Source organism: Acanthochromis polyacanthus, chromosome 16, assembly GCF_021347895.1.
Source record: "Acanthochromis polyacanthus isolate Apoly-LR-REF ecotype Palm Island chromosome 16, KAUST_Apoly_ChrSc, whole genome shotgun sequence".
In the NCBI taxonomy this organism is placed as follows: Eukaryota; Metazoa; Chordata; class Actinopteri; family Pomacentridae; genus Acanthochromis; species Acanthochromis polyacanthus.
Window position 1 is genome coordinate 3,981,282 of NC_067128.1, and position 22,695 is coordinate 4,003,976.

The 22,695-nt window shown below is 40.6% G+C and overlaps 2 protein-coding genes across 3 annotated transcripts; one reads left to right on the forward strand and one right to left on the reverse strand.

The window, feature by feature from the left end:
• Positions 1 to 574: 574 nt before the first annotated feature.
• agbl5 (AGBL carboxypeptidase 5) lies at positions 575 to 20,360 on the forward strand. Of its 2 annotated transcripts, XM_022195166.2 has the most exons (17): positions 575 to 688; positions 3,730 to 4,025; positions 4,831 to 5,002; positions 5,123 to 5,289; positions 5,418 to 5,595; positions 5,715 to 5,893; positions 6,945 to 7,476; positions 7,570 to 7,739; positions 7,967 to 8,102; positions 8,482 to 8,693; positions 8,788 to 8,990; positions 11,386 to 11,565; positions 16,109 to 16,239; positions 16,363 to 16,415; positions 17,770 to 17,963; positions 18,678 to 18,811; positions 18,904 to 20,360. In XM_022195166.2, exons 2-17 carry the CDS (start codon positions 3,811 to 3,813, stop codon positions 18,979 to 18,981), a joined length of 2,934 nt encoding a protein of 977 aa, XP_022050858.2. In that variant the 5' UTR covers positions 575 to 688; positions 3,730 to 3,810; the 3' UTR covers positions 18,982 to 20,360. The 2 variants fall into 2 exon arrangements, with proteins under 2 accessions (XP_022050858.2, XP_022050859.2); XM_022195167.2 differs by lacking the exon at positions 11,386 to 11,565.
• A 60-nt stretch (positions 20,361 to 20,420) lies between these two features.
• Positions 20,421 to 22,415, reverse strand: ost4 (oligosaccharyltransferase complex subunit 4 (non-catalytic)). Its single transcript, XM_022195170.2, has 3 exons — positions 22,410 to 22,415; positions 21,252 to 21,389; positions 20,421 to 20,547 (listed from the first exon to the last, which is right to left on the reverse strand). Exon 2 carries the CDS (start codon positions 21,386 to 21,388, stop codon positions 21,275 to 21,277), a length of 114 nt encoding a protein of 37 aa, XP_022050862.1. The 5' UTR covers position 21,389; positions 22,410 to 22,415; the 3' UTR covers positions 20,421 to 20,547; positions 21,252 to 21,274.
• Positions 22,416 to 22,695: the final 280 nt, after the last annotated feature.

Consider the following 22,695-nt stretch of genomic DNA (forward strand, 5'->3'; position numbering starts at 1 on the left):
CATTATAGCAGGGGTGTCAAACTCAGTTCCTGGAGGGGCACTATCCTGCATGTTTTAGATGTTTCCCTCTTCCAACTCACCTGATTCAAATGATCAGCTTATCATCAAGCTCAGCAGAAGCCTGATAACGAGCCTGATCATTTGAATCAGCTGTGTTGGAAGAGGGAAACATCTAAAACATGCAGGATAGTGGCCCTCCAGGAACGGATCTTGACACCCCTGCATTATAGCCTGAGCTACACTAAGATGGATCTTTTTAGAAATGTAACTATGTATTTTTAGGGTCCGAGCACTGAATGGTGCGAAGACCCTATTGAAACCCTAGTGGGGTTTTTTTTGTAATTATTTTTGTCTGCTAAATTTTAAAAAGTACAACAAACAAACAAACAAAAAACAACAACAGCAGGGAATTAGCTTGACAGTGAGTTTTATTTGAAATATTCTCTCCTGATTGACAATAACAACAAACATCTGACTAATAACATAAAAAATATTGTTTTTATTACAGCGTGTTTTATTTGAGCATTTATCTCATTGTTGACATTAACAACAAACACAAACAATGCTGCAATTGGAAATTTCCGGGAAACTTAATTTTTACGGAGGACCGCGAACGCAGCACTGAGCAATGAATTGAGGGTTGGAAGGACGATGAAAACAAAAATGGACATCGATCGAAAATAGCCTGGTAAGACATACAATTTATATTTTCATTTAAGGGCACTGGTGCAGATAAAAGGTAGTGACAGCGTGAAGACGAAAAAAATACGCGCATTTGTTAAAAACGCTGTCCGTTTCTGGCTACGGTTGCTCGTTCGGTTGCTAAGTTAGCCTCAGTCGCAAGACGTATGCTAGCGTAATTAGCTGCGTGTAACGTTAACCCTGTGACATTGACCACTAAGGCTGGCTTTGTAGTGTATATTCGCCTGCTAATTTAGCTTAAATAATATTTTTAGCTATATTAAGTGTTTTGTGGGGTGGCTGTATCGCCTGTAGCCGTTAGTTCACTCCCCCTTTACTCCATTTCTCGGTCAGCTGTTGTTGTTATCGCTGTGTTATTGGCTTTAAATCAAACAACGGGGCCGTTATTTCAAATTTGCTGGACTGAGATGGAGTTGTGTTGCCATAAATGATTACCGAGCAACCGTTATTGGTAGCAATTAGCTTCATGCTAACATTTGCTTCTAATCGTAGAAAATGTTGTATGTTGTTGGTTGTAGCCATGGTTGCAGTTTTTTTGATGGCCTCAGGTTGTCACTGGTGTATGTTGACTTGCACTGAAGCAAGACATTTAAATCTTTAGACACAGAACTCTGTATCTCTAAATACATGCTCATTAAGCAGTACAGTTGAAATTCATTTGACTGGAAACCTCCAGTTAAAGATACTTGTTATTCAGTGAAATATCAATTTACACTGGCATAATTTCAGGCAAAAATGTGTTGAATTTCCTTGCATATTTTAGGAGCCATCATAATTTATAAAAAATGGAAAATACTGCCAATTCAGGGTTTGCAAGATATTAAAAATAACTGACATTGCAATATGAAATATTGCAGAGGTTTCTACCAGATGATTTAAATAACTTTTTGGGAATAAGGGCCAGGATATTTGCAGTGATTTTGTAGAAACTGCACCTGCTTAGAAATAAAAATAATGAGAATAAAAGCTCAAAAAGCCATTTGGAATCTTTCTCATGTAATGTAACCCTGACAAAGATGTCAGAAATATTATTTTGCTTTGGATGGCATTTATATCTGGCCTTGTACTTGTCATACACAGCTTCGTGCTGCTGACAATCAGTTGAGAGAGTTGCTGTTTTTTGACTGAATGTTCTTTCTTTAGCTGAAAAAAAAATCCAAATAACTAACAGTTTGGCATGTTTTTCACCCAGATGTTCCTTCTCGGTGTTTCTCTAGTTCCGTGCTTATTTTGCTGTGCACATCTGGAGCCTGCATGTCAAACCCTGTGAATAATCTCTCAATCAAGTAATGATGATAGGCTTTTTTAATATATTAGTCATGGAAAATGAGAACTGTGCCATCAAAAAAAATAAATAGCCCCATACCAAATCCTATGTTAGATGTCTAGAATTGGCATTATGCTTCGTCAGAAATGGAATCAAGGGACTTTAAATTTTAGTTGTTACTAGTATCAGTTACACTTGAACAATTTGGGTAAAATGTGTAAATGCAACAGCTTGTAATTATTACAAGCCTCAGCTCAATATTTTCTGTGTAATAGATGTAACATGATGCAGCGTTAACACGTGAGACCCCATCAAGAGCACGACTGCTACACAACTAGGACAGCATGAATTTGTAAAACCATTGCCACAACAACTTAAACTCTCGGTCAGACGTGCTGCAAACTGCACGAGGTGTTATTAAAGAATGAGACGGGGCTTTCTTACATCGGTGCAAACACAGCACAGAACCTCATAGTCTACATTGATCAGTCATAAGCAACACCTGAAATTATCAGTTTGCTCCAGTTAAATAAAATAAATCACTGCATTGGTGTCTTTAATAGCTTCTTCATATAATACCCTAAACTGGAGTGTTTGAGATTTGCAAATTGCACTGTTTCAAATTTCCGTTTTGATTTGCCATCGTTTAGCTGCCCTGTCCCCTGTGGCATTTAAAGTTCTTGGAAAGCAGTGTCCTGAGTTTGTCAAACCACATAATACTGTGCTGTTAACCACCTGGATTAATTTACAGGATTGAAAGAATTGGCAAGTATATAAAATCCGGTTTCAGAACTGTGAAAAAGACAAATACCGGGACTGTGTCTGCCGAAGGCGCTGACTGACAGTTTTCACACCTGGCCAAATGAACAGTACTAATCAAGCAAACAGCCCTGAATTTTTAAAAACTGAACCGATCAAGTTAGGTGTGAAAAATATGTAAAAGAAATACAAAATATTAACAATAACTTTCTGGAATATTTTTGTCACTTTGCTGCTGTGGGCTAAAGAGTGTCGCTAAAGTCTGGACATTTAAGGTGAAAATACGTATTTTCAAGAAATGAAATTTTTAACAACATTTTATCCAGTATATTAATTTTTGAATATATTGAATTTGATGCATATTTGATAATTAATCAAATATATATTTAATACAATAGCCATATTTATTCTATGGGGGAAAAACAAAGTTGACTAAATGATTCCCTGTGTGCCCAGACTTTAGGGATAGCCTGATATAAAATGGTTATTGCAGAGGGGGGTGTTGGTGGCTCTCCATCAATGTGGCTCTTCATAAAATCAGTCCGCCTCTTCTTCATCTCATCTTTCTTTAAAGTTTAAATAAAGACATGGTGCTGTTTTGCAAATTCTGTCATCCAGGGAAGATGCATTTGCATAGTTAGATAACAAACTGCAGGCTGTAGAAGGTGTAGTAACTCACGACCACAAAAGTGATAATGGACTTTGTCATATTTACTGTTATTGTTCATACACTGTTATTGTTCATACAGTATCTTCTGAATGGGTTAGCACTGTACTAGTTCTCACTGAAACCACAGATCTAGAATCAGTGGAGAAATCTGATGAAATTTCTCTAGTTAGCTGAGAAATATATATTCATGTACCTCAAAATACTGTAGCTCTGCAGCTGTTTGGTTTTATTGGGTAAATATATCACTCCTATTTTGTCCTGCTTCATGTAATTTACCCCTTAAAAAATTTCAGAGAACATATATTGTTGATATCTTTTGATTTCTTGACAGGTTGTCTATGTCAGATCCCTGACTGGCACTTCACAGACAAACTTGAGGGGAGAAACGTGAAAAAGACCAGAGCTGGGAGCCATGGAGGCTCGCTTTGGTAATATTGTGTTTAGTTCCAAGTTTGACTCAGGGAACCTTGCTCGTGTGGAGAAGGTGGAGAAGGGAAGCTCCAGCCCTCCTTCTGATACAGCTTCTAGTGGGAGTTCCTCCTCAGGGTCGAACCTCAGCCCTGACTATGAGTTCAACGTTTGGACGCAGCCAGACTGTGCCGGCACAGAGTATGAGAATGGAAACAGGTAACAGAACTTCTGCTTTTGTAACTTTTGTATTTTCTGTAATCTGCTTGACTGGACACCAAAAAACATGAAAAATGCACAATTCTGACTTAGGGTTTCCTAGGTCATTTCACTCCCTGATCTTTGCTTGCAAAATCAGTGGAGTTCTGTATGTGGTGCGTGGCTTTACCTACCAGCCGTGCTAGAATTGATGCTAGGTGTTTTGCAGTATTGTAGGTGACTGAGTTGATCCTGCTGCTGATGGGTCTGAGTGGTGCTCCCTCCTTGTATGTTTTTGGAAGGCTATACATTTATGGTATGTCCTCACCAGGGTAGAGTCCGTAGTAGGATGGACAGTCTATGGCGTTTTCTTTTTTCCAGCTGCTGTAGACAGTCTGTGACCTTCTTTTTGTAGTTGTTTGTGGGATCTCTTCTCAGGCCTCATAGGTAGTACTGTCACTGAGTGAAGTTGTAATTTGAAGTTGATTTTGTCGTTTCTTGCCCTCTTTGTTTTGAGTCAGCTGTCCCCTCTCTGTAAATTTAGCTATTTCTGCCATGACTGTGCTCCAATTTTTGTAGGGTCTGTTCACATTAGTCCTGAAGTGCTTCAATGGTGAAATTAATCTGTCTTATGCTTTCGTTTAGCAGTTTGCTCTGTACCTTCTGTGGTATCTATTTGACAGTGGAGAACAGGCATAAGCTGTGAGGACGAGTCTGTGTCGTCTGTATCTGAGATTGATTCCTGTAGTCTGCAAGTTTTCTTCTCATACTCATGCACCAGTTGTAGAGTGTTCATCCCAAACCATGTTATGTTTTTGTTTTTCAGATCTTGGTTTTACTTCAGCATGCGGGGGGCAGCTCCAGGGAAGTTGCTGAAGATCAATGTGATGAACATGAACAATCAGAGGAAGCTCTACAGCCAGGGCATGACTCCTCTCGTACGCACTTTACCTGGCAAGAACCGGTGGGAAAGGATTCGCGACAGGCCCACATCTGAGGTACACACTTTCTGAATCTGTCGGGGAGAGGATGTGGGCATCAGGCAGTGTGCTGTCAGATGGGCTATTAATATCTTTCTAATTATACATCTCTTCCTCCTTTCGTCTGCTGCTTTCCAGATTGTAGATAACCAGTTCATCCTTTCATTCACCCACCGGCTGCTGGAGGTGCGAGGGGCCACCACATACTTCTCCTTCTGCTTCCCATTCTCTTACAATGAATGCCAGGAGATGCTGCAGCAGTTGGATAAGAACTACCCCAATGCTGCTCAACTCAGTCCGAGCAGGTGAAGCATCCAAAGTCGCATAAATGCCATACAAACCCCAGTTTTGGGAGAATAAAAGTACCTTCAATGGGCTGTTTTATCCTGCTCCTCTAACGTTTTGCATTTCTTTGCCACTGATTTCGATCCAGTGCACCAGGCACTGTGTATTACCACAGAGAGTTGCTGTGTCACTCTCTAGATGGCAATAGGGTGGACCTGCTCACTGTGACCAACTGCAGCGGGATGCAGGAAGAGAGAGAAGCCCGCCTGCCAAAGCTGTTTCCTGACACCAACACCCCAAGACCACACCGCTTCTCCAGCAAAAGGGTATCACTCAGTCGTACATAAACACACTCACTTTTCCCAGCAGCTCTTGATGACAGTATGCAATGCTCAGACTGTTGTGGAGTCTTACCTTTGTCTTTGTTTCTGCTAAATATTCGCAGGTGTTTTTCCTCAGCAGTCGGGTGCACCCAGGGGAAACTCCATCATCCTTTGTGTTCAACGGTTTCCTCAACTTCATCCTAAGAAGGGATGACCCACGTGCAAATGCGCTGCGCAACATGTTTGTGTTCAAGCTCATTCCCATGCTCAACCCAGACGGGGTTGTCCGCGGACACTACAGGTAAGAATTTCTCATTAGCATTCATGAATCTGCTTGATGGTAGCAGTGACTCTGCCACATGAGTTTAGACATTAAACATACTGCACTGTGAACATTTTAGACCACTTTCATCCACTGAAAGCGTAACTCTTTACAGATACCTTGTCTTAGGACACAGAAAGTCTGAAACTATAGCTCTACCTATATTACAGAAACACTGAATTTATTCGATGAAATAAATATTGCATATGGTCAGGTTTCGGTTCTGCTTTTTCCTTACTTGCCCACTGTTTGAAATTTCCATTTTTGAAGCCAAATACTGAAACCGGTCACCTTACAACCACAGTGATATGGGATATTACATGACAGACTGTAGTAAGAGCACGCGCTTGTCCTCTATGTTGCACATGTGTCAGATTTTACTGAAATATTTGTTAGTTTATGTTGGACTTTAGTTGAAAGTAGAGTACAAGCACATATGGCTATGTGCTACTGCTTTACCTTCACAACAATAGTTTTCAAGCCTGATTTTTTTTGGTGTGTGTCTTATGCATGCATTTAAAAAGTATGCAAACAACCAATTTATGCATATTTATGATCAAGGAATGAGCTGTTTCCAGGAAAAAAATTCTCCATGTGTGTAACTTTGCTCTTCTCATATGCACAACATTTAAGAAATCAGGTTTCTGCAGGAAGCCCAGTGCAGCCCGCTCATTTCAGTTCATGTTCATCAACATACTGCTGGTCACAAAGAGGTTAGAGGAGACGGGTCGGATGACATGTGTTGACCCGTTCAGCGGATGGTGGTTAGGCCTGTGACACTGTGCCTCAGACAGTGATGTATTAGTGCTATCAATAAGCAATGACACAGTGCATGAGGGTAAACATATGTGCTTCTGTACCATTTTTCCTCTTTATCTGAAACAGACTTTAATTATATTAAATGCAGCATAATGTGTCCAGCCATATTACAGAGGGGAAGTGTACATTAGGGTTCCTGTAGTTTTTTTGTCCTGTCTTTGAACGTCTCTGTAGACTGTTTTTAATGCTGTAATCTTTGTTTTTTTTGTAGAACTGACTCCAGGGGTGTGAACTTGAATAGACAATACTTGAACCCCAGCCCCGAGCTGCACCCTTCCATCTATGCAGCCAAAACACTGTTGCTGTACCACCACACACACAACCGCCTGCACAGCGCACAGTCGAGCAGTCACTGTAACAGCTCCTCACGAACACAGCCCGCTCCCCTCAACACCAAACCAGCAAACCAACATCAGGCTCCTCCGCTCACTGCCCTCGAAGTCAGCTTGAATGAACGAAATGCGGAGAAAGACGCGAATCCTGCGCAGCCGGAGGTGCCCATGGTGATGGAGGAAAACGCCTGGGTTGCCACGGAGATGGGGAAAGGAGACCAGAACAGTTCTTCAAGTTCATCAGAGACTGTAGCTCCTGTTACTGTAGAAGTAGAAGCACCACAGGAGGAGGAACAAGAATCAGTGCCGCCAAAAGAGGGAGGGGTGGCATATTATGTTGACTTACATGGCCACGCCTCAAAGCGTGGATGCTTCATGTATGGAAATAGCCTTCCTGATGAGAGTCAGCAGGTAAAAACAATTCCGTTTTCCTTTGCAGCTCTTTTGGAAGAACGTCCCAAAACATTTAGTTATTATCTTTCTTTCTTTTTGCTGTGTTTACAGGTCGAGAACATGCTGTATCCAAAGCTGATCGCTGTGAACTCCGCACACTTTGACTTCCTCGGCTGCAACTTTTCTGAGAAAAACATGTATGCACGAGACAAGAGAGACGGCCAGTCTAAGGAGGGCAGTGGTCGGGTTGCTATTCACAAGGCAATAGGGCTGCTTCACAGGTCAGACATCATTACATTTACAAGAGCTGATGTTCAGTGTACGCAGTTCTGATAAGAACACAGCAGCTTTTGGGGCTTCACAGTGATTTTACTATTTTTATGTGGATCAAATACAAATTAACTTGCAAGAGATAGAGGTGATTAAATGATTTCTCTCTCCATTTACAACCTGAAATGTCAGTAAATGTACGTTTTTGTTGTGTTTTCTGTTATTGTGTGTCCACTAGTTACACACTGGAGTGCAACTACAACACAGGAAAAACCATGAACACTATCCCACCTGCCTGCCATGACAACGGACGGGCAACCCCTCCTCCACCTCCATCATTCCCTCCAAAATACACTCCAGAGATTTTTGAGCAGGTAGGAAGACACAAGTGTGCTTACCCTGTGCCAAAATTAGGAGTTTTATTTAATGGGGTTTGTAATAAAAGACATTTCTTACACTTTTTGTATGGAAATAACAGGAAAATGCATAGATTTCTGTTCCTGATTTTGTTGGCCATACTCTATACAGACTGATCATGCTTTATGTCATGCATAGTCAGCCCCCAAAAACATGCTTATTCCAACATAGGATTTATTGTGGCAGGATTGACTTCCTGTTATTAGCCAATATTAACAAGTTAGTGTTTGTTACTGAGGTGAGTTTAATGCTTTGATTATTGGGTAACTACAAAACCTGTCTGCAAACAGTATTTACCCATGAAGGGAAGTAAATTCAGTGGATGTTGTGCATCAGGTGGGTCGTGCCGTGGCCATCTCTGCCCTGGACATGGCCGAGTGTAACCCCTGGCCACGACTGGTGCTGTCTGAGCACACCTGCCTGACAAACCTCCGAGCCTGGATCCTCAAGCACATCCGCAACACCAAAGGCCTGAACACACACATCTACCCTCCCCCAAGAATACACCACAATGGCAGCAAGGTGTCACCGCCAAAGAGCTTCACCAAGTGAGCACATCTCTTTGTTAAGCCCAGACTTTTTTAACTTCTTTACAGACGGCTGCATCGTAAGTTTCTGTGTTTGTCTCGACTTTCTGAGCAGCTGTCTGTCTGGATCAGCATCGGAGAACACCCTCAGCCGTGTTCGCTGTAACAGCCAGAGTAGCAGCAGCCAGACGCCCTCCCCGAAGATGCACAGCTCGCCGAGCTTTACTTTTGGCTGCCCCCCGCCCCGAACTCACGCACAACACAACGGCACACACACCAGTGGACGAGGAGGCAACAAGACACTCGGGCCGGTCAGGGGTAAGCTGATCTCTCAGCCGTCTGCCTGCGTGACCGACTGGCTGCCATTTTCTATCACTTCTCCTCTGGTGACCCTCTGCTCTTCTCTTTTCCTCTCTCAACATCACATATTCTGTCTTATGATGTCTCTCTTTGCTCTCTCTCACTGCCATGTACTCTTTCTGCTGTTGGAGATAAGAAAGACTCATGGCTGGTTGACGTGTCAGTGTCTGTGTGGCAGCTTCAGGTTTTCTGTGATGGTGATGTAAAACTGGTCCCGGGCAGGAGATTAACTTGATTTTATAGAGATGAGCGAGTGGGTTCATGTTGTGGATTTGTGTGACATCAGAATGACACCTGCATGATTGTAGCATGACCCCCACCTGCTGCTGCTGCTGTCTGTGCATGTTTTCTTACCCTCAACATCACTGCTAAGTTTTATTGAATTCTCTTCCAAAGACCAAATGATTTTTTACAGTTCTAATCCTACATCCCATCAGTGTTTTTACCTTGTGCAATTTGTGTTGTTTGCTTCAGTGTGTGTTTATAAAAGTGAAGAGCAGTTTCAGAACACAGATGCTTTATGTTTATACGAGGTGCGATCAGAAAGTTCAGAGACTGTATGACAATCTAAATACATTTGGCTGCCATTCCTGTTGAAGTCTTTTGTGCAGTGATACAGCAGACCTCACACCCCTGCAGTGTTTACATCACTCCCTGTAAGTCCTGTTTGGTGAGTTTGTCAATGTAAAATGGAGATCCCTCACCTTGAATTTACTTTTGATGAGAAGGAAGAAGTCAGAATGCACCAATTCTAACAAGTAGTGCAGCTGGTGAGCGACCATGTTGTTGTTGTGCTAAAAAAAACAAACCTGTGTGTCACGGCATTTGGCCTCCTGCATGCCACTAAAGTTAAGATTATTTGCCCCCAAAGTTCCCCCTCAGACACCTCAGTGCATTACAGGATGTTACAGTAGAACTCTGTCTTAACAGTCTGAACCTGGGTGATGAATTCAAAGTGAATAAATTTGTGGAACTTGAAGAAAATAAGCAGCATTCAGGGTTCTCACCAGGATTTTTTACAGCATAACGGCAGGTCCTCACTCCACGCGCGCGCACATGCGCAATAGCCTTCATTAAATCTCGCGAGCGGCTGGCCCAGATGTCAGCCAATGAGCGGATTGGAAGCGACTCTTAATTTTAGACGGGAACGGGTCAGTCGACAGGAAAGTGCGGCTGAGGTGGGGAGACATAAATTCACCTAGATAGGCACCTAGTCGATAAAAACAAACGCACATGGCGTTATCTGTCAAAATAACAGCGCAGTGTTGTGAGATGTGTCTGATTGTCAAGTGTAGCTCAGGTAGCTTAGTGTGTGAATGCGAGTGAGTGAGTGTGTGCGCGTGGCCGAGGCGCGCTGCTGGGTGTACGAGCCGAGCGAGCAGGTAGAAGCCCGGTGTGTGTATGAGAGACGCAGCTGAGAGACGACTGAGACGGCGACCGGGGCAGGTAGTGAGCAATGGCACGTGGCTGATAACAGTGCAGTTAGTTCATAAAAAGCCCCTCTCTTCGGCAAAACGGCCTCTTGTCTTTTGGGTGTTTGGGTCTGGAGCAGAAGGTTCTCCCCTGTGTTTCCCGACCACGGTCAGGAAGCGGACAGCGTATCGGGCCGTTACGACAGCGTAACGGCTCGTTACACTGAAATGCACTGGCGAGAACCCTGGCATTGCTCCTGGTGTGCTAGGGCAGGGCCAAGTCTGATCAGACCAGGGTTGAGGCGGATTGCTTGAGTTTTAAAACTGAAGTTTTAGCATTAATTTATGGGCTGTTCTTTGTTTTCATCTGTCTATTGTGAGAAAGACTGTGATATTTGCTGTCAGATTTCTCACAGGAATGTGGGACTATTGTTGTAGTTTCCCTGAGTATTTTAGCACTAATTCACTGGCCTGATGTTTGAAAACCTCATAGGAATCTTTACCAGAATTCTGCTTTAATAGCTAAACTCCCACATGCTCTTTGCTTGCCAACACAGAAATGCCTGCCTCTCTGGGTTGCATCAGTAATAAACACTTGCGGTGCGACCATTACTAGTAAAAGTGTTTGTTGTCTCAGTGGTAGCTGTAGACTCTCCTCATCACTAGTGATGGTCTTCAACATGAAGGTTGTTCCTGGTTGCTGACTGACACTGCTGCTCTTTGCTCTCTGCTACTGTTTGAGTTCCATGGAAAAGTTGCAAATATGCGCCTACTGGCGGCCACAAAAGCGTGATATCAAACGCGTTCTCATCCTGACTTGTGACAGTCGCCACTCACACGTGTGATGCAGCATAAACGGTCTCTGAACTTTACGATCACGCCTCGTATGTGCGCACAGTCCCTGCATGTCACTGAGCAGGTGTGTGTCTCCCTCTTTATAGACACTAAGCCTCAGGACAAGAGACGCCCCCCACACCACCGATCCATCCTACGGTCTCCCAGCAACAGCCACACACCCGCCCGCCCCCCACTCTCACCCCCTTCCTCCTCCTCGTCCTCCTCGTCTTCCTCAGTGTGTGCAGCGGGCTCCTGCCCCCTCCCAGCCTCCGTCAGTATGACAGGTCTGTACTCCCTGCAGCCCCCCAGCCTCTCCACCTTGCTCCCCTCCCTGCAGGCTCTGCCCCGTCCTGGGCTGCTGTCCAAACTGAGCCCCCTGCTCCTTCAGAGCCTCCCACCGGCCGCCAACTCTCCAACTGGGCCCACACCGGACTGAATCTAATCTAACCTGTGAGACTTTGTGAGTTTGTGAGTGGACTGAGTGAGTGTAACTAATACCGACCTAGGAGTGTGTTAGGTTCTCTCCAGACTGTCTTTCCAGAAGCCTGCGCCTGCCTGATGCTCCATGTAGGTCAAAACAAAGGTGTTTGTGTGTGTGAGTCTGAAACATCATTGGTGCTAGCTCTTCTACCTTTTCCTCAAATACTGTTGTTTTTCTTTCTGCACATATCTGACTAATTACATCTACAGTATTAGCACCTTAAGATAAACAATACACTTGAGAGTGCAAGCGTTATTCGGATCTCAACGACAACTGTTCTGAAAAATGTTTCTCATTTTATCATGAACCGCGAATCAAGTAGCGGTTATCACTCGTAGTTCTCGTGGATGTTCTGTACTAAACAAAGCAGCAGACTGGTTAGTTTGTGAATGTGTTAGGTTGCTTGGCTATCTAACCTGTAATGTTCATGTAGGACTTGCAGAATATACAGCAGATATTAACAGCACACATCGATGTTGGAAATATTATAATACGGATTCCAACCCGAACAAGCTTCTTTTGCAGTCTGTATACAAGTAATAAGCTAATCATCATTTTACTGTGCTGATGTTTGGAAAGTAGCCACAACTGTTAGTTTATAGATTTTTTTCCTGCAGTACAAATGAGAAACTTTTGCAGTGTTGCACTTTTAAGTTTTGAATTATTTATTGGTTTTATTTTATTTTTGAGCGAGCGAGTGCAGAATTAGAATGAGCGTAGTGTAGCTTCAGTTTCTTTAAAATAATTCAGAGCACTTTCATTTTCTTTACTTTTTTTTTTAATCGTAATTGTGTCCCCCTTTAATGTTTTTGTGTGAAACAGTGCAAGCTGTCCTTTGGAGTTAGTCGTTCTGTAGACTACGTTTAATTTCCAGTGACTGAAAATTATATTTAAAGGTTCTGTCGTTTAGTTTTTGTGTGTAAGTCAGTGCTTCATTCTATATTCGCTTTGAAATCTGTATCATTCCAGTGTCAGACCTATTTCGGTCTTGACGTTATGATGTTCACAGAGTAGCCTACTGCCAGAAACCTCATGTGGACCATCACTGGCTTAAATCCTCATGGGTGGGGGATTCTTAGAGTCGCTTTGAGATAGCAAGAGTTGCTTTACGGAGCCGTTTGCCAACAAGCAATATCATATAAAAACTTTTTTTTTGGCTCAGTGTTCCAGTTGGCAAGTGTTTATAATTTTCTAATAAGATTGCAGTATTAGTTTTGTTGTAAATAAAATGCAGTTTTTTTTATTCTATTACTTGTATCATCAAACTGATGAAGAAAACATCCATCATTATTTATTCAGATAGATAAATGTGTTTTTCTTGTGTACATTTAAATTGGCAGAAATGTAGTCGGCTGTCGATGGTGAAAGTTAATTTATTTTGTAGTAAGAAGACGTGAGAAGTGAACACGTTGTCTTGGTTTGTATGTAAACCTCATCGGTCACTTGTGGAATTATAGTAACTTGTCTGTAATTCAGTTTTTGTGTGCTGTCATCCAAGTAGTTGATGATGGTCTGTGTTTTAGGACCGGCCATTTTTGTTGCACCGAAGGCGAAGTATCTGTGATCTGGAAAGTATTTCTGAGCAGCAAATAAAGCAGATTATTAACTGATGAGATCAGAACGTTGTTGAGAATGTCTGACCTTGCCTCGCTGTAGCCGTCTGATCCAGTGCTGTGACAAACTGTAGTTATGGTGTGCCTTGCTTTGTAGTAAACAGTAGGTTTTGAAGGCTCCGCTCATGTTGTGATCTCGCAGGTTATCCATCTCGCCTCCTCAGCTGTCTTCGATCTGGAGAAACGTGCCCTTGCAGGTTGCATTAAAAAGAGGGAAAAAATCTTAGTAAAATTCATGGATTTTCGAGTGTACATGAAGATAACACTGTATGCTTAAAAAAAAAAAAAATCTACATAACCACAAATAGTGCAGGAACGTGCATTTGAAGGGGCATAGGTAAGACTTGTTGACCTTTTTGGAAAAGAAAAATCTTGCGAATTAGTAGCAGCATTGATGGTACCGGTTGTATTGGTAAATGCCAAGTCTATAGCGGTATGCCTCTGCTCTTAAATACCTCCTACCTGCAGGAGACACATGGTATTGAATGGCTGCTCTTGGCTGGTGATATAACTGTCATATTAGTGCTGTCATGTAAACAGTATGTACATTTAATGCCAACAGCCTTTATGTCAGTTAACTACCTTAATGACAAGTATGTACACATTTTCTAATTAAATCAAAAATATACATGATAATATACTTGCAATAAGAAACTATTTTATTTTGACTGTAATTTACATGTTTTTGCAGCAGAAGCTTATATTTGTGCTAGCTTTTGCAGTTGTGCCTAATAAAGGGCATGCTTCAGTGTAAAATGGCATCAGTAAACAGTATGCTGCTGCACACAGAGTGGTGTTTATCAGTGAGAAATTAACAGGTGTACATTTTCTAATCAATATAATCAAATGTACTGAAAAATTATTCCATACAACTATTGAGTCAAAATGGTTAGCCCTCGATCAGATCTTTGAACAGTCCGGCTAGGCTAACCATAGCCTCATTTCAAGTGCACTATGTTGTCTGTGACAGTAAAAATGAAGTTTTACTTTCACAACAGTACTTGTCATGAAGTTAATTTCTTGGTATTAAAGTTGTTGACATTATATTTACATATTACTACCACTGTAGAGTCGGCATGTATCCCGACACCCATAGGGGCAAAACATCGGGCACTTTTCAATCCCGATTTCTCTTCAACTTAGAGCAGATACAAAGCAAAAAAAATACCAGTTAATTTCTCCCAGCTGTGTCCTTTCGTATATGGGTCAGTATAGGGACTTTTGAAGTCCGTGGGATATATCTTACATACATTTTTATTTAAAGTTAAAAAAAACTAATGGTTTTATATTCATTATGATCTCGTCTTTACATGGATGTTTATTATGGAAACAACCACTTATTAGTAAAAAATGACTGGATATCACTAAAATTTCAACTAAATAACCGTTCCAGTTTAGTAACCACCACCTTCTAATGAGCTAAACAATAATAAAATAATAAAATAAGTGTTCTTTTTATTAAGTTGAGATAATCATGACAGATATTTCTCTTTTTTTGGCAATGTATCAAATTTTATATGGAAAATAACAAATTGTATCTGTGTCCGAGAAATCCCTTTGAACTAAGTTACTATTAGAAAAACACCTCTCCAGGAAGTGTGTTAATTCCAGATCACATGACCTGCTCCACATGATGTCATTTCCTCCTGAAGAAAAGACTGGAAGACTCCAAGGCTTTCTGAGTCAACAGGTTTACTACAATATCTTTAGAAATAACTTTCAATTTCAATTTTTCTCAATTGTATATATAATATTTTAGAAGAATCTTTATGTAAAAATGCCATGTGGTGTTTGGTTATAGGCGGCCATGTTGATTTTAGGAATGAAAACAGAAAAAATGTCAACTATGATACAGAAAGTCTTGCTATATATATTGACCCAGGTACAGTAGAAGAAAAGAGGGAGAGATATGATTAAACTGAAGCTGACAACAAATTAACTAGATATCAACTAATCATGGGCAATAAAAATCTTATTTAATGCTCCTTTAAGATAACTATGATGATGGTTTTCATGTAGCTGATGCTTGCTGCGTTCAGCACAGTGCAAAGGATGTATCATGAGCTCTCGTTTCAGATCAGCTCCTCGCACAATGTGGAGCGCTCACCGTAGTTTAATTCTGCTTTCTCACTGTGAACTTTGACGTCCTGTGTCCCAGTGGTTTCACCCCTAAAGCTCCACCATCTCCACCCGAAACGACAATAAGCAGCTTTAGGTGGAAACACTGTATGCATAGTCACATTCTCACTAGGTCCTCCTGCTTTATGAGAATTGTGCCGTTTCCTTCAATGTGGTGCTAACCTTCTATACCAGACTACGGCTCTGTGTTTGTCCCTGTAACGTCTTTACAAATATCACCTTTCTTGAATGTGCTGCTGTCTTTTACCGCCTTTCTGTTTAACCTCTGGAATAAAAACTATCCCTTTGTGAAGCAAAGTGCTGTGTGTGTGTCTTCTGCTCTCTTTTGACTCTCTGTGTGTGTTTTATCTTTATTTTACAGCTTCCATATAGAGAAACAGACCTATTATACTGATTATAAATTAGTTCAACAGCTGATGTACACAAGTGGACATTAAATGATCCCAGTGTGTTAAGTTTTGTCTTCACACAACGACGTGTCTGGGCTGAAGCTGTAGTTTTAGAAGTTTCTTTCATAATGTTCCCCCTTCCATCCACAGTTTCTCCTTTGCTCTCTCCGTTTCCTGTATTTATGCCCCTTCATCTGGTTGCTAGGCCTCAGCTGCCCAGACTTTAAGGCCGGTGGACCAGGCTCAGCTGGCTGGTCCAGAAACCCCTTCCCCACGCGTCCCGGCCGTGGAGAGCGAGGAAGCCGAACTCTTCACCCCACAGAAGCCCGTAGAGAGGTTAGCTGACCTTGCTGGCTCACTGACAGCAATTTCTCCTCATTGTTTCATGTTACCAGTTTTTCTGTGATCTGTTCCCCTGTGCAGCATCGTTTGGTTTAATAATCTCTCCATCTGTTATAGACTTCTAAAGACTTGGGGCCTGATCACATCCTTTCCTCCATCAAATTTAGCAAGTAAGTCAAATCTATCCATGCATCTTAATACAAACAAAGGGTGGCATCTGATAAGTGGAATGAAAAATCATGCTGTAAACAATAGAGCTGTGGTCTCCAGGTTGATTGGTTAATTGATGTGCTTTCATCCAAACTGAATTCTTATTGGTCAGACAATGGCTTTTTTTTAATTCAGAAGGAGAAAGTGCTACACCAGTGGACCAGTATTTGTATTAATTATGGTTTTTTTGCACATTCATATTATAAATTTCACAATAATACAAAAAAGCAACCAATATAGAATATTTTTTAACATATAATACTTGGTCTCACAAATGGAATGAAAGTTAATTGACTGAGCAGCTATGACAAGATGTACCACAAAAAAAAAAAAAAAAAAAAAGAACGTGAGAGTGAAGTCTGATTGAAGATAATTAAGATCAGTTTTCCTGAAGGAATACGGATGGAAAGCCTTGATAAGATACTTTATCACTCCATGTAAAAAAACAACACTATTATGGAACTCTTCCAAGTGTGGAGAACAGCGTGCAAATGAATGATGTTCATGGAGCACTGCAAGACATTTTTAAATGCGTAACTCCTTTTGGAATAAAAACTGTTTGATATGGAGTAAAAAGGATAAATATCTATTGAGTGGTTTGTTGGCTGCAAGTAAGACATCTATAAATAAGAAATGGTTATCACAGGATAGTACACTGGATATTTATACAATGGAAGAGATGATTTATATCTCAAAAACAAGACCAGTTTGTAGCATGTTGGGGAAAAATGGGTTGTGTATATAAACATTAAAAAGCGGGATTTAACTTCTATGCTAAAAAAAATTAAAGACAATGTAATGGCAACTCCCTAATGTTCTTAAAAATGTTCACATTTCTGTTTATTTTATTTTATTTATTACTTTTGATTGGAAATTGTTTTGTGAAAAAAAGAACAATGATAATATTGTGCACATGCTGGCACGTGTGAATTGTATTCATCACTAAAAACAGTTGAAACTAATAAATAAAGATTTTTTTTTAAAAACTAATTAAAAAAAGTAATTAGGATGACTTTAAAATTATATAACCATGACCAAATATATAGATTTGTTGGGATAGTGAGATATAATTAATGGTAAATGTAATTTCTAGAAGCATTTGATATATCCAGCTAAAATTTTACGAATGTATTTATAAACATCCATATTTTGTGCCATAAAAAAAGCAAATCAGAGATAGGCGAGAAGAAAAGCTTCTAACAATGTCGTTATTTGCGATGGGATGCACGCAGTAATTGGACATTAGTCTCCCTGATGCTCTGATGTTTTTTCATAAGTGGTGAAGATATTAACCTCTCTGTTTTACCTGCCCAGGTGTGAGCTGCAGCCTCATATTAGCCGCATCCCCATCCGCAGGGTGGGATCAACTGACGCCCCTCCAACACATAACCCGAAAACATCTCCCACTAGCAATAACCCAGCTTCACCTGGAGATAAGGAGGTGTCAGCCACCATGAAGGTGTGGAAGCTGATCAGACCTGGTCTCCAGAGGCACCTGTCACTGTCAGGTATGTACGGAAACATGCTGCATTAGCTTAGCATGACCACATTAAGGAAAACTGTTCATGGATGTATTTATTTGTAAGTATGGCTACAGTGTTGGTGTTCAGAGCCTTTATTTAAGTAAATCTACCAATAGAGCAATGTAAAAGTATTCCATTACCAGTAAAAATCCTACTAAAGTGAAAGTACAAAATTATTAGCTGCTAGTAGATGGAGCTGTTTTGAAGTGATTTCATCCATTTGTATATCCAGGAACAGACGATAAATCTGACGACTGCAAACATGATTAATGGGAGCCACAAATCTGTTTTCCGTTGGATTTTTCTCTCATCTTTGTTTTGTGGAAAAATCCCTGTTTGGTGGAGCTTTTAGCAGCTCAGAGACACACGAAATATCACTCGAGTACACACTGCTTTTTCGAATGATTCACAAAAAATTGGAAACAACGGGGTTAATCTTTAACAGTGTGCCGTATTTTAAAAGGTTGTTATGTAATTCATACATCTTTAAAGTATTTAAAGCTGTCAGATAAACGTGGCGGAGTAGAAAGTACAGCAATTCCCCATGAAATGTTGTAGAGTGGAATGAAAAAGTAGCATAAAATGTAAATACTCATATAAAGTACACGCACGTCTGGACTGTATTTAAGTAGAATACTCGAGCAGAAGTACTGCCTCACATATTGACAGCTAACAGCTGTGTTTTATTAAACTTTTCAGGTGTATCAGAGAAAGAAGGTGCCCTCCATCTGGCCTCTAAAGCGCTGATAAAGAAGAACACAGACAAGAGTTTCCACTTCCGAGCAAACACCATCATAGAAACCGCACCAGAGACAGACGGAGAACTGCAACAGGTGAAAGCACACGCACAAAAATAACATGCGTGACATTATTGTTGCATATGAATGAAATGATCTGAGCAGGCTGTGAAATGTTATCGTTGAAGGTTGAGGAAACTCCGGTGATGCCTTCGGCCGAAGCTGTGAACGTGTGTGAGACAGTGACGCTGTGTGGAGAAGCCTAAGAACTGCACAGAAGAGCTCATGCTTTTGTGGTTTTGTTTCACTGAGAGCCTAAATTCCAATACTGAAAAAGTTCAAAATAAGAGGGAGCATTGTCCTCACAGGAGGACTATGTATGCGCAATACCACTATTCTGTCTTTATTTATTCAGTTTCTTGAGCAGGCGTGGAGCTGCCCGGGGCCTCCACTGAGCAGCTTTCCTGAGGGTTAAGTGCCTTGCTCTGTGACACTACGACAGGGGCTGGGGGCAAACTTTCCCCACTGAAGTTTTCCAGTCTGATCAAGAATGCATAGACGTTTGTGTTTTTTATCATCCTCCTGCTGCCACCTCCTTTGAAAACACTCTGACCAATACTGTTCTGCACTGGTAAATATCCTCAGTCAGCCACTTGTGCTGTAAGAGCAGAGGGCTGCTTTTTATTCCCACTGATGAGCACGACTGCACCTTTATTAACCATGATATCCAATGTGACTGTAGAAACAAATGTGAGTTACGTGTAATTATTCAGCTTTTTGAGTGTGTGTGTGCTTTTCATAGTGTTTATAAAAGGTTTTCACCCCTATGGGCTTTTTCATTGTGTTGTTACACTGATTTAAAAAAAAACTCTTACTGAATGCAGTTGTGAAAATAGAAGTATTTAATTTCTTGATTTTAAAAGACCTAAATTGTGATTACTGTGACCTGCTTTTTTTACGATATGCTTTGCTTCAGCCAAGTGATTTTAAGATAATTACACTTGTAGCTCAAAGGTCAGTCAACACAAAGGTAGTGAGAAAAATGCAGACCTACAATTTCTGCAAGAAGATTAAGAAAAAAAGTGACACAGCTGCAAAATTTGCCTGTAGCCCTTATGAAGTGTGTCCATATGAGGACACCAAATCCCATGAAGTTGTGTGCTTTGTGTCTGGTAGTAGAGGGTCAAATTAATGCAGTAAAATCCACTCTGACAGCAGCACTGTGGCTTGGGACCATATACCTCCACATATACCTCTTAAAAGTCTGTTACACATGTGGCTTAAAATCAAGCTCATGGTTGATAGACTTTAAAAAAAAACAGACCAATGGCTGTAATTGTGACCAGAGTTGCCTTTATGAGATTGACTGTGAAACATCCAGTCACATTATCTGTAATTCAACACAAAACATGAAAAAGTCTACAGTGGGTTCATCCTTTTATAGGCATCTCTATGGAATATTTCCTGCCACAGTCCTGTAAAAGCTTTTTGCTCCACTGTACACCTTTATTATGTATCCATATTTATATTCCTGTATTTGTTTTCTACCAAATTAAATAGACTGTGACTGATAGGATACTATGTTAGTATGTGTTCAAAATCAAACTGTAACTTGAAATAAACTCCTCGCATTTTAATGTTAAAACAGTAAGTGTCTGCTTGTATATAGAACAGATTCAGGAATTTTCTGAGACATTAGTACAAATGGAATTCAAACATTTTTATTAGAAAAAAACACTACTGTGCAAACATAGAAATTAATTTCTTGGAAAAGGGACTGGATGAGGGGAATGTTGTTGTTTCCAAGGTGGTGGCTTTGACTCCCATCTCACCTGTAGGGACAAAAAAAAATGATTTAAGTTGAGCTGAAATGATTAATTGATAGACTTAACTATTAAATTGATCTACACTAATTTTGATCCCAAATTACTGGGTTTAACACATTATCTATGGAAAAAATTACCCAATCCTAACTTCCTGAATTTAAATATTTTCTTTTTTTGATTCTCTATGACAGTAAATTGAATATCTTTGGGTTGTGGACAAAACAAGACATCTGTGCCTTTACCTGTACAAGTTAAATACTTGCACAGGTAAAGGCATCTTCTTTTGACTCGACTGTTATTGATTTGGGGAGAAATAAAGCACAAAGATGGACTTATGGGAACACATTCTGACATTTTGTAGACCAAAACTAATCAATTAGTTGAGAAAATCATCAACAGTATAATCAACCTCGAGGGTTGAAAATGTCCCATTTGTAGATGAGAAATCACTCAACATTTAATTATGGGTTCCTCACATTTTTACTAAAAGTCAGTGGCCAATTTCTCATTTGATCTCTATACAGAAAAAGGGAATAAATTAAATAATATGACACTGACTTAAAACCCTGACTTATTCAAGGTCACAAAGTACCACGACTGACAGAGGTAACCGCTGAAAAAAATGCAAAGAAACAGATGTGAAAGTGTTGAAGCAGCTCAGCCAACCCCTGTCAGTGCACAGCTCAGCCAACCCCTGTCAGTGCACTGACCTCTCCAATCATACTGGGGGACTCTACTCCTGCTTCTTGGGGTTATTCACGGCGACGTAGTGGTACAACACAACCAGCAGGAACAAGGACACGCCAAGCATGTTGGCAAATATGGCCAGCTGCACGTCTGTCACCATTCTGCTCAGGAGAAAGAGATAATACAAGTGCAGGGAAGACAGAAAAAGCACATTAGATGACAGGAGTAAAGGATTTTTGTGCAGGTTTACTATAAAGTGAAGTTCATTTTCAGTTCAGGGAATACAGGTAAGTGCTTCGGATCTGGTGTGGTGGCTATCAAAGGAAATCGGAGTTTCTGTGACAGCTCAGACAGGACCCTGCATGTTCTTCCATGTAAAACTGGAAGATTGAACTTTGCTAAAGGCCATGATAAGAAGCCAAACGAATACCGGAAATACATTTGTTGGTCAGATGAGATCGAGATATACTTGTTGGGCTCAGATGAGCTCCAGCCTGTCTGGTGTTGATCTGGCCAACACAGTAAATCTTAATATTAGTGTTCAATTTTAAACGGGAGAAAAATACTGTTCAACTTCGAGGCAATGCTGCTATTAAGAGGTGATACGGTTTTGACTCATTCGATAGATAAGTGATAATCCACAAGGGTGCACTCACTTCAGTTGTTTTTTGTACATCCAATTTGTCAAAGCTGTGTTATATTCCTGATGAAAAAAATAGTAAGCGTTATATGATATGACAGTGATAGCAACGTTTAAAAGTTGCATGTGATCTGGAATGCAATGTGAAGTTCAGAAAAAGTAAATAATTAGCAGAAAGATTATGCAGATTGCAGTTACGTTAGCTTGTCTTTGCACTTGGCACAGAGACAAAACTCACTTCCCAACCTCATATTGTGGACATTTTTGATGCAGCAAGTGTTTAAATAAATAAGGAAATCAACAGAGTAATAGTAATAATCACTAGTGGTCACACTTATATAAATCAACCTCTATTTTTTGTAAATTTTCTGAGCGAACCATCAATCTGTGTAACGCTAACCTAGCTAACGTGCTAGCTAGCAAACTTGCAAAGCCGACAGTGGTCGAATTGGGGAATATAAGCAACGTTAGATTTGAAATTTCACCATATATAACAAAAATATCACAATTAAGATATGTTTTCGCTGGTGTTATTACTTACTTTTCCCTTAAATTGATTGGGGTTTTAGTCTCGGTTTCAGTGGTGCTCCAGCTGTACAGTTACAAACAGGCAGGTCGGTTGTCTACCGGCTGAACAGGAAAGACACGTCACCTTTAGGCGACATAGAACTAGATTGAATAGATTAGACATCCGTGAACAAAAATGAAACCTTAATTGGACATTTCAAGAGCTGTTTTCGTATCGTTAATCATAGGTACATAAGTAATTAATATCGTTTAATTTTGGGCTTTTATTATGTTTTTTTTGTGCTTTTTCCGACTCTGTC